The 10749-nt window shown below is 42.0% G+C and overlaps 1 protein-coding gene across 1 annotated transcript; it reads right to left on the bottom strand.

Moving 5' to 3' along the window:
* Window positions 1–1143: 1143 nt before the first annotated feature.
* On the bottom strand, window positions 1144–3725 carry LOC142613337 (uncharacterized). Its single transcript, XM_075785648.1, has 3 exons — window positions 3495–3725; window positions 2449–2816; window positions 1144–1739 (listed from the first exon to the last, which is right to left on the bottom strand). The coding sequence occupies exons 1-3, from the start codon at window positions 3695–3697 to the stop codon at window positions 1501–1503; spliced, it is 810 nt and encodes a 269-aa protein (XP_075641763.1). The 5' UTR covers window positions 3698–3725; the 3' UTR covers window positions 1144–1500.
* Window positions 3726–10749: the final 7024 nt, after the last annotated feature.

Below are 10749 nucleotides of genomic sequence, written 5' to 3'. Positions count from 1 at the left end.
AAGTATTTTTTGATCGTTTCAATTTAATTCTCATTTATTCCATCTAAGGAACCAATGGGTTCTGAATATGATGTAGCTATGAACCGAAGTAACATAATTTCTTAGACGGCACATGGTAAACGAAACATTGTAATTTTTCAATTATGATGTAAACTCAACATTCATAATGAAATAAGGTGATTTATTTCATTTATTTATGGTTTTTAAAAAAAAAATTAAGAATAAATGGCGGAGGAACATATTAACATCAAACTGTGATTTTTGTAGAAATAATGTGCTCACTTGAGATCCCAAGGGCAGGATTTCTCACAATGGGTATTGATGAGACCTTGATCGGAATGGTGGCCATACCGCCATAGTCCTGTAAAGGTACCAAAGTTGTCCAAATAAAATAGCCTTGGGTCAGACCAAGGTTGGGCCTATGGGCCCACACGAGGGCCCATCTCCACTGTAGGCCTACAAGGATTTTCCCTCAATATGCTTTTGTCCTTCGTTCTGTTTCCTCAAACCCCAAATCCAGAAAACAAGTAACCAGAATAGTTTTTCTTCAATCTGGTTTGGAGAAAAATTCCCCCCAACTCATAACATAACAACTTAAAAGATTATTTACTCGTCATAATTTTGTCTTATGACCTACTTAATAGTCACATGACTTATTTAAATGATTTAATAAAGCGTATGTTAATACACATTCATGGTAATTTTTGTCTTATGACCTACTTACTTAATAGTCACGTGAACTTATTTAAATCATTAAATCAAATGTTAATACACATTCATGTTCTTATAAATCGCCAGGTAAGTTGATGAAGGTTGAAAGAATCATGATTTGAAAAAATTCCCCCTCCACCATACAGCCCCCACAATTGAAGGCTCCATATCAGTTATCAGTTATTGCTTATTGGTTCATTATTTCAAGCTCAAATGAAAAAGGCAGGAAGTGAGAACTGAACAATTCTGAAATCTAATAAGATGGCGCAGACAAAGGTTGACAAAGGCTAATGTTCATAACAATGTATCACTTAATTAATTAAAAAAAAAAGAAGAAGAGAGAATCTCAGATCATGTCATCAAATGGAAAAGGCTGGAAATCAGAACTGAACCCTAACAAATAATTTTTCTAATAAGATGGCGTAGACAAAGTTTGAAGGTGTCAAAAGCACTAACAATGAAGAAATCAATTAGTGTACAATAAAATATGAACAGTACATCTGTAATAGCTACACAAATTCACGAATAGAAGGTTAAAGAAGCATGGCAGAGGAAGAGAAAACCAAAGTAATACATCTCAACAGGCCTAGATGATCTGTATGTGACATATGTTATAAGTAACATGTATCCAGAGTATGTCAAAAGCCAAAACAATGTTTGCCTTGCCACCCTAACAGATATCATAAACTGATGTTTATTTATGGTTTAGAAAGCCAGGATCAGCAATTATCCATGATATACATATAGAGTCAACATGACTAAAATAAAAAATCACCGAGACAAACAAGATCACTTCCACTTCTTGAACTTGCCATGCTTGCCGTGCTTGAACTTGCCATGCTTTCCATGCTTGAACTTGCCATGACCCATACCACCATGTGAAAAACCGCCAAGTGAGCCATAGCCCTGTGAGCCATAGCCATGTGAGCCATGTGAGCCATGTGAGCCATGAGTGAGACTATGAGCACCATAAGCAGCAGCAGCAGCCGCAGCACCCCCAGCTAGCATTGCTCCCATGCCGCCATGTCCTGAAGAAAAAGAAGAATTCAACAACCTTTATTTTTTATTTTTTGATAAGCAGGAATAGACGAATTCAACAACTTCCAGAAAAATCAATAACACAAAGTCAGAAAAGCTTTCCACTTAAGCAATGCAGCAAAAAAGTAATTTGATAAAACAAAACAAAGCTAAGCTCCAATATCAGGAGCCTAAACAGCGCCTAACTCCTCTCTAATTCCTTGCATTCATTTGATTTATGCTCGAGCCAGATGATGAGAACTGTCATGTCGGATTCCATCAGGGGATGGGCATATAAAAATTCATCTATCCCAATAAAAACAGAAAATTCATAGCCATAATCATCATGTAGGAGAGATGGCTGAGTTATTAAAAGTGCAGCATTGAAACTAAAATGTAGGCTTTAGTTTAACAAGGGTTCCAATCCCTATCTTTCAGTACCTTCCAACCAATTCACCAATATTTTATGGGAATCATGAGGAGACCAACTAAACAACATTAGGATCATATATAAACAGTCAAAACAAGGAGGTAAAATGTTGCAAATAGCTCCCCCAAAGGTGTCAATACAATACCACATGGGCCATCACTCAAACCCCCCCCCCCCCCCCCCCCCCAATAGTTGAGATTAGTTAAATCTAGCTTTAGTCTAAGCCACTAGAATTTGATTGAAATTATATATGAGAAAAATTTGGGTTGGGTGTCATAAGTAATATATACCTGACTGATGTGGAGCAGATGGGCCAGGATAGCCAGATGGAGGGTAGCCTTGCTGTGGGTAGCCTTGTTGTGGGTATCCTTGTGGAGGGTATCCTTGTGGAGGGTATCCCTGTGGTGGGTATCCTTGTGGTGGGTATCCATGTTGTTGTGGATAACCATGTTGTTGTGGATAACCATGTTGTTGTGGAGGATATGCTCCAGGTGCAGGAGGGTATGCTCCAGGGTACTGACCTCCTGGAGGATATCCATGGCCGCCATGACCACTCTGTGCGGCATGAGCCAGCTGTGAGAATAGCCCTTTGTCAGATTCATCATGCTTATCTTTTCCACCCCCCATGATTTTTTTTTTCCCTTCTTCTAGCAAATGTCTGAAAGAAACAAAAATGAAATGAGAGATTAATAATGAACTTATTGCAACAAAAAAAAAAAAAAAAAAAAAAAAAAAAGAGACATACACAGACACAAATCAAACAAAAATGCAAACTATGATCCTTCTAGGCAATATCATCACACCGACATACCAATTCGTTGAACCAATTGGAACCTCAACCCACAATATATTATTAGATGTTTTATTGTTTATGCTAGTCTGACATTTATCTTAGGATAACTACTAACATGATAAGATGCTTCGATTAAATGAGAAGAAGACATTAATCTAACAAGTTGAGCATCTCAGAGGGATCAAAGAAAGTTATAACGAAAACTGAGTATCAAGAATGAAAAATCGAATTGAGCAGCAAATTACCCAGATCTGGAATTGGCTCTAATTAATTAATTCAAAATCATATGAATAAAATTTGGGTGATGTTGGTATATAGATATCGTTGACCATATATTAATTCAACGAATCCGGCTATACCCATGTCGTGAAATCCATTTAATTTTGAGTTTGCTTTCATTTTATGTTAAACAAGGCAAAAGGAGACAATTTTCAATCCCAAATAAGCGTTATTAAGAAAATGACAAAAGCAAGATACTTTTATGTTCTTCATAGACAAAAAACACAAACATAGACACAAAAATAAACAAAAAGAGGTTCTCACCGATTGTTGTTTGGTCCGATCACAATATAGAGAGAGAGAGAGAGTTTTGTAATTGTTGAAGAAGATAATATAATAAGAATGTTATTTATAAGAGAAGAACATAGACTAGCTAGAGCGTTGATAAGATCGAACGCGTAACAAACGCGTAAGAGGCATGCAATTGCGCGCCTCAAGCACAAAATGACACGTGGGTTGCTATCCATGCGCTCATAAGTAACGTTTAATGATTCCCATTCTTTTTTTTTTTTTTTTTTTGGATGAAAAATTCCCATTCCCATGCTACGCGTTTTGTTTCGATTCTTAACCAAAAAAATAAAACACCCGTGTGCTCATCTTGTCAGTTGTCTCACGCTTTTAACAAACTTAAATTTTGATATAAGAGTCCGTTTGGATAGAACTTATTTTGTTGAAACTGAAAACTGAAAACTGAAAACACTGTAGCAAAATAATTTTTAAATGTGTGAATAGTGCTGTGGGACCCATTTTTAATAAAAAAGTTGCTGAAAAGTAAAATTTGTAGGACCCATGAACAGTGCATTTGTGCACTGTTCATGGCCGAAAAGTCCAAACTTGCGGCTGGGTTAAAAAAAAAAAAAAAAAAGAAGCAAAACGCGGACGCAGGAAACTTGGACGCGCTATCCAAACTCCACCTAAGAGTGCTTCCGTTTACAATATTTTTAGCGGTAGAATGTTGTTATTAGTTATAATTTAAATTTAAGTCACGGTTAAAGAATGTATTTAGGACAATAGTTAACAATTTATTTTAGAAAGTTTTAACACAACTTTTACGGAAAATAAAAAAAGCTGTTAAAACATTTTTTTTTTTCATAAAAACTTTTTTTAAATGAATTTTTAATCATTATTCTAAAAACATTCGTTAGCATTTCACTTTGAATTTATTGCTTAATAACAACCGACACTTATAATTTATTGTGAAAATATTACAAATATAACATTTTCCTAAATTTTATTGCAAATATATAGCTATAGTCATCTAAAATAAAATTAGCTAAAATTATCCAAAATGAAGAATTTCAAAGGGCACTGGTGGAGCAGGTGGCCATGGCCCCTCAGTTTTGAAAAATTTTCTTAATAATAATACTAAAATAAGAATTTAATCATGTGGACCCTCCTAACATTTTTTACAACAACCCTTTAGATTTGAATTAATGTGGATCAACCACCCTTCTTGTAAGGATATGATCCGTCATGCATGGAATTTACATACTAAAGGTTCTAGGGGAGCCCAATTGAACAATAAATTAGCAAATGTCAAAAGGGAAGCTATTGGTTGGAACAAATCTGTTATTGGAAGGGTGGAGTTGGAAATCAAAAAGAAATTGGCTGAACTACAGGGGATTCAAGATTCAATTGCTTCTATAGAAGATGTATGGAAAGAGAAAATCTTGAGAGAGAAACTGAGAGGGCTTTGAATAGGGAAGAAACAATGTGGGCACAAAAGGCAAGGAACAATTGGGTCTTGTTTGGAGATAGAAACATTAGATACTTTCAAACTGTGGTTAGACAAAGAAGAGCCAGGAGCAGGATTGTTCATATAAAAAATGAAGATGGAATTCTTTTGGAGGATCCTATGGAGGTGGAAAACAGATTGGTTAATCATTTGAAGGCTTCTTTTGAAGATACAGATTAGATTGATGTTGGTTTTATCCTAAATGAACTCCGAAAAGTAGAAATGCCTAAAATCTCTCATAATTAGAGCCTAGATCTTAACAGACCTATAACTAATCTTGAGATTGAGAACACTGTTTTTCAATTAGGTCCTCAAAAAGCCCCTAGACCTGATGGACTCCCTGCTTTCTTTTTTCACCAATATTAGGAGATTGTTAAAATTGATATGTTCAATACTATCTGTGGGGAGTAAAAAGACCCTGATGGGAATATGGGCCGTTGGGCCATGCTAAGGAAAGCCGACCTGCTCTTGGGTTTAGAACTTGTCAGTACTACGGGTCGGCCCATACGCCGAGGAATCGAGGACCCAGCCGAGGGTGAATTTCCCTTCGGATGGACACCGGAGAACCTGGGACTTCATGGTAAAGGTTAGGGAATGACACGGTCAAGACTATTGGTTAAAGGGGGTGAACCCTTGAATGTTCTAGAAGCACTGATGTTAGAGAAATACCAAGGATAAAGGCTGCCACCTCCACATTAAAGACCCGCCACCTACCACCCTGGCCGCATTAATGGGGAAGTGACACTTGAACAGTGGAAGGGAAACTTCTGGTTACTATTCAAAGGCACTGGGGAAAGAAATATCTAGGCTAAGGGGGAGTTGGGGCAACACGTGTACAAAGTATCAAAAAGAGGAGTATTTAAGGAGCAACCTAGAACAAGAAAAGGGGGACTCACTTTTTTGTAATCTAAAAAAGAGAAGAGAGAAAGAGAAAGAGATAATATAAGAACATCTCTCGGCTTACGTCCGAGGAGGTTGATTTATAATATTCCTTGTTGTTTTCAAGTGTTTGCAATCTTTGGCTTATCATTTAATCCTTAAACACTTCTAACCTGGGTTTCAAGCCCACACTCTACAAATTCATATTGTTTAAGGCTCATTGGGCCCGAGCCCATAACTGTTCTTGGGGCCAGGTGCAATTGTGCACTTACAATTGGCACCGTCTGTGGGAAATCTAGTCTAGAAGAGGTAGGGATATTATGGCAGGCTTAGGCTCTCACCATGCAGAGTCACAAGGATCACAACCGGAAGATCATTTCGAACGTCTTGAACGTCGAAGGGATCGTGAGGGAAGCGTCCACACAGAATACCCAGGGGCTAGTCATACTCATGGGGGGGGGTAGCACTAACCACGAGGAAGGTTCTAAATCCATGCAGAAGGAAATTAATCGTTTGAAGAGAAAGTTACGCCGTGCTAAACGTAGGTTTTCACCGTCCTCATCTAATCCTTCCTCAGAGGAGGATAGGGGAAACAGCTACAGCTCAAGGTCGCGCTCTCCCACCAGTGCAACGTCCTCCGGTGAGGAGGACGACCAGCCAACTCGCCGGCGTAAGAAGCTTCATTCTAGGGGCTTAGGCAACGATGCTATGAGTAGGGCGTTGCACCAACTCTCTAAATCTCCGTTTACACGAAGGATTGAGAAAGGAAGGCTTCCCAAGAGGTTTACCCAGCCTACTTTTACCATCTATAATGGCCGGACTGATCCGGTGGAGCACGTGAGTCACTTCAACCAGAGGATGGCAGTGCACTCTCACAACGAGACCCTGATGTGTAAAGTTTTCCCCTCTAGCCTGGGACCTGTTGCTATGAGGTGGTTCAACGGCCTTAAATCGGGGTCTATAGGTTCATTTGGGGAGCTTACTAGAGCATTCGCTTCGCGGTTTATTACGTGTAGCAGAGTACCTCGGCCATTGGACTCACTGTTATCCATGACCATAAGGGAAGGGGAGACGCTGAAAGCATACTCCGACCGTTACTGGGAGATGTTTAATGAAATAGATGGCGATTTTGATGAGGTGACGCTTAATACCTTTAAAGTGGGTCTTCCTACTGATCATGACTTGAGAAAGTCTTTGACCAAAAAACCTGTTCGCAGCGTACGTTGTCTCATGGATCGTATTGACGAGTACAAGAGGGTGGAGGAAGACCAGCAGCAAGGAAAGGGTAAGGAGAAGGTTATCCCGCATGAGAGAAGGGATTTCAGGTCGGACAGGTACCATAATAACAAGCCGAGGAGAGATTATGTCGGGCAGTCCGGCTCGGCAGCACCTCAGGCCGTGAGCACGGTATTCCGAGAACCAGTACATCAGTTGCTGGAGAAAGTTCGTAAGGAGCCCTTCTTTAAATGGCCTGGTAAGATGTCAGGGGACCCTGCGAAAAGAAATCAAAACCTCTTTTGTCAGTATCATCAGGATGTGGGCCACACTACTGAGAACTGTCGGACCCTGTGGAACCATCTGGAGCAGCTCGTCAGTGAGGGAAAGTTAAAGCAGCACTTGTGTCAGCCCACTGGGCAGGTCAGTCAAGTTGGCTTAAACAATCAGAGGAACAATTCATCTCGGCCAGCATTGGGGACAATTAATGTTATCTTCGCTGCACCTGGCAGAACTGGCTCAGGTCCCACTAGGGTGATGGCGGTTTCCCATCCTCAGGCCGAGGATGTGGGTAGCAGGCCGAAGAGGTTGAAGGGCACTTTGCCCATCTTAGGTTTCTCCGAGGAGGATAAGGTAGGGACTATCCAGCCCCATGACGATGCTCTTGTGGTCACCCTCAAGATAGGGAACTATGATGTGAGGAGGGTGCTAATAGATCAGGGCAGCGGTACAGATATCATGTACCCTGATCTATTTAAGGGGCTAAAGTTGGAGTTGGAAGATCTAACTCCTTACGACTCGCCGCTTATAAGCTTTGAAGGGAGAGCCGTTGTGCCGAAGGGACAGATCCATTTGCCCGTTCAATCCGGCTCAGAAACGGTTGAGGTGGATTTCATTGTGATTGACGCGTACTCTCCATATACAGCCATCCTTGCCAGGCCCTGGTTGCACGCGCTTGGGGCTGTTTCCTCTACCTTGCACGTTAAAGTCAAATTCCCCTCGGGGGAATGTGTTGAGGAAATCCTCGGCAGCCAATCGGTAGCCAGGTAGTGCATATCGGCTGCGGTATTACATCAGACAGAAGCCAAGTCTTCGGCTTTAATCACCAAAGGTTTATAGCAGTTAACGGCTCCTGATTCATCTAGAATGGTGACAGGAGATGAGACACATTGCGAGGAGTTAGAGAAGTTTCCAGTAGCTGATGACCCAGAGAAATTCTTCCAAGTAGGTGTACTTTTGCCACACCAAGAGAAGATGGAATTGTTAGAATTCTTGAAGGACAATGTTGATATTTTTGCGTGGGACCCTTATGAAGCTCCAGGCGTGGATCCGGGCTTCATTTGTCATCACTTAAATGTCAACCCAGCTATTGTTCCGAGGAGACAGCCACCTTGGCGATCTTCCAGAGAACATTCTGAGGCTGTGAAGGAAGAGGTTCTTAAACTCAAAAGGGCGGGGGCTATCAAAGAAGTTTTCTACCCCGAATGGTTGGCTCATACTGTTGTTGTTAAAAAGAAGAACGGCAAATGGAGAGTATGCGTGGACTTTACTGATCTGAACAAGGCCTGTCCTAAAGATTCGTTCCCAATGCCACGTATTGACCAACTGGTGGATGCCACTGTTGGACATCCTCGGATGAGTTTTTTGGACGCCTTCCAGGGTTACCACCAGATTCCTTTGGCATTAGAGGATCAGGAGAAGACTGCCTTCATTACACCGACGGGGAATTATCATTATAAGGTCATGCCATTTGGCTTAAAGAATGCTGGGGCTACCTATCAAAGGATGATGACCAGAATGTTCGAACAACAAATGGGGAAAACCATTGAAGTATATGTGGATGATATGGTGGTGAAAAGCAAAATAATACCCTCACACGTGAAAGATTTGGCCGACACTTTTCAGATACTGAGAAAGTACAGGTTGCGCCTCAAAGCCTCAAAGTGCTCTTTTGGCGTGGGGTCTGGAAAATTCTTGGGATACATGATTACTCATAGAGGCATAGAGGTAAATTCGGTGCAGGTCAAGGCTATTCAAGACTTACAGCCTCCTCGGAATCCAAAAGAAATTCAAAAGTTAACGGGAATGATTGCCGCCTTGAATAGGTTCATATCTCGGTCAGCTGACCGGTGTCGACCTTTCTTCCAACTGTTGAATAAGTGGAAAGGGTTTCAATGGACCGAGGACTGCGATTTAGCTTTCCAACAGCTTAAGTAATATCTTTCTCGGCCACCCATTTTGTCTCGTCCGGAGGCACATGAGATTTTGTTTGCTTATCTGGCAGTGGCCGTCCACGCGGTTAGCCTGGTCCTGATAAGAGATGATAATGGGGTGCAGAGACCGGTATATTACGTTAGTAAGTCTTTAGGTGATGCCGAGGTGCGTTATCAACCCTTAGAGAAAGCGCTCCTGGCCGTGGTTCATGCCACGCGGAAGCTTCCCCATTATTTTCAGTCCCACACAGTGATTGTTCTGACCCAGTTGCCCCTCAAGGTAGTGCTGCGTAGCGCCGACTACTCAGGAAGGATAGCAAAGTGGGGGACCATCCTGGGGGCTTTTGATGTTAAATACAAGCCTCGCACCTCGGTGAAGGGCCAGGTCCTCGCTGACTTGGTGGCAGAATTTGCCGAGCCATTGCTGGAAGAAACTTTAAAAGAGGCCCACATGGGTGAAAAATCAGTTGGTATGATCACAGCTGCGGTATCTCCGATCTGGGAAGTATATGTGGATGGGGCAGCCAATCAGAGAGGGTCTGGTGTTGGTCTTGTCCTGACGTCCCCCGAGGGCATTGTTTTCGAAAAGTCTTTGAGATTGGCATTCTCGGCCACTAACAATGAGGCCGAATACGAAGCGGTCTTGGTAGGCATGAAAATGGTGCATAGAATGGGTGGGAAGGAAATCCATGTCTTCTCAGACTCTCAACTGGTGGTCGGCCAGGTCATGGGGACCATGGAGGCTAGAGATCCAAGGATGCAGGAATATTTGGCCCAGATCAAGCGCCAGCAAGCTGAATTTGACTCCTTCGCGTTAACTCATATCTCTCGGAGCGGAAACACCCATGCAGACTCCTTAGCTATGCTGGCAACGTCCTCGGCTTAAGGTTTACCTCGGGTTATCCTCGTTGAGGATTTACTAGAACCCTCTCTTGTCATTACTAACACGCCTCGCATTCATTTGATAAGGCCTGGGCCTAGTTGGATTGACCCAGTTACAGCTTTTCTTAAAAATGATATTCTTCCTGAGGACAAATCTGTAGCAGAAAAGATACGTTGAAAGGCACCACGTTTCTGGTTGTCCGAGGACCAGAAGCTGTATAAACGATCCTTTTCAGGACCGTACTTGTTGTGCGTGCATCCCGAATCAACAGAAGCATTATTGGAGGAATTGCATGAAGGAATTTGTGGGAACCACACTGGGGGAAGGTCCCTAGCCCATAGAGCCCTGACTCAGGGTTATTGGTGGCCCAATATGCAGAGAGAGGCTCAGGACTATGCCAAAAAATGTGATCAATGCCAGAGGTTCGCCCCTAATATTCATCAACCTGGAGGGGTTCTCAACCCTCTCTCCAGTCCTTGGCCTTTCGCACAATGGGGATTGGACATAGTATGACCATTTCCGAGGGCTGCAGGAAACAAAAGATGGCTACTCGTAGGGACAGACTACTTCACTAAGTGGGTTGAAGCTGAGCCC

Source organism: Castanea sativa, chromosome 10, assembly GCF_040712315.1.
Source record: "Castanea sativa cultivar Marrone di Chiusa Pesio chromosome 10, ASM4071231v1".
Lineage (NCBI taxonomy): Eukaryota > Viridiplantae > Streptophyta > Magnoliopsida > Fagales > Fagaceae > Castanea > Castanea sativa.
Note: the sequence above shows the minus strand (reverse complement) of the source record. Positions and strands in the feature narration are given on the sequence as shown.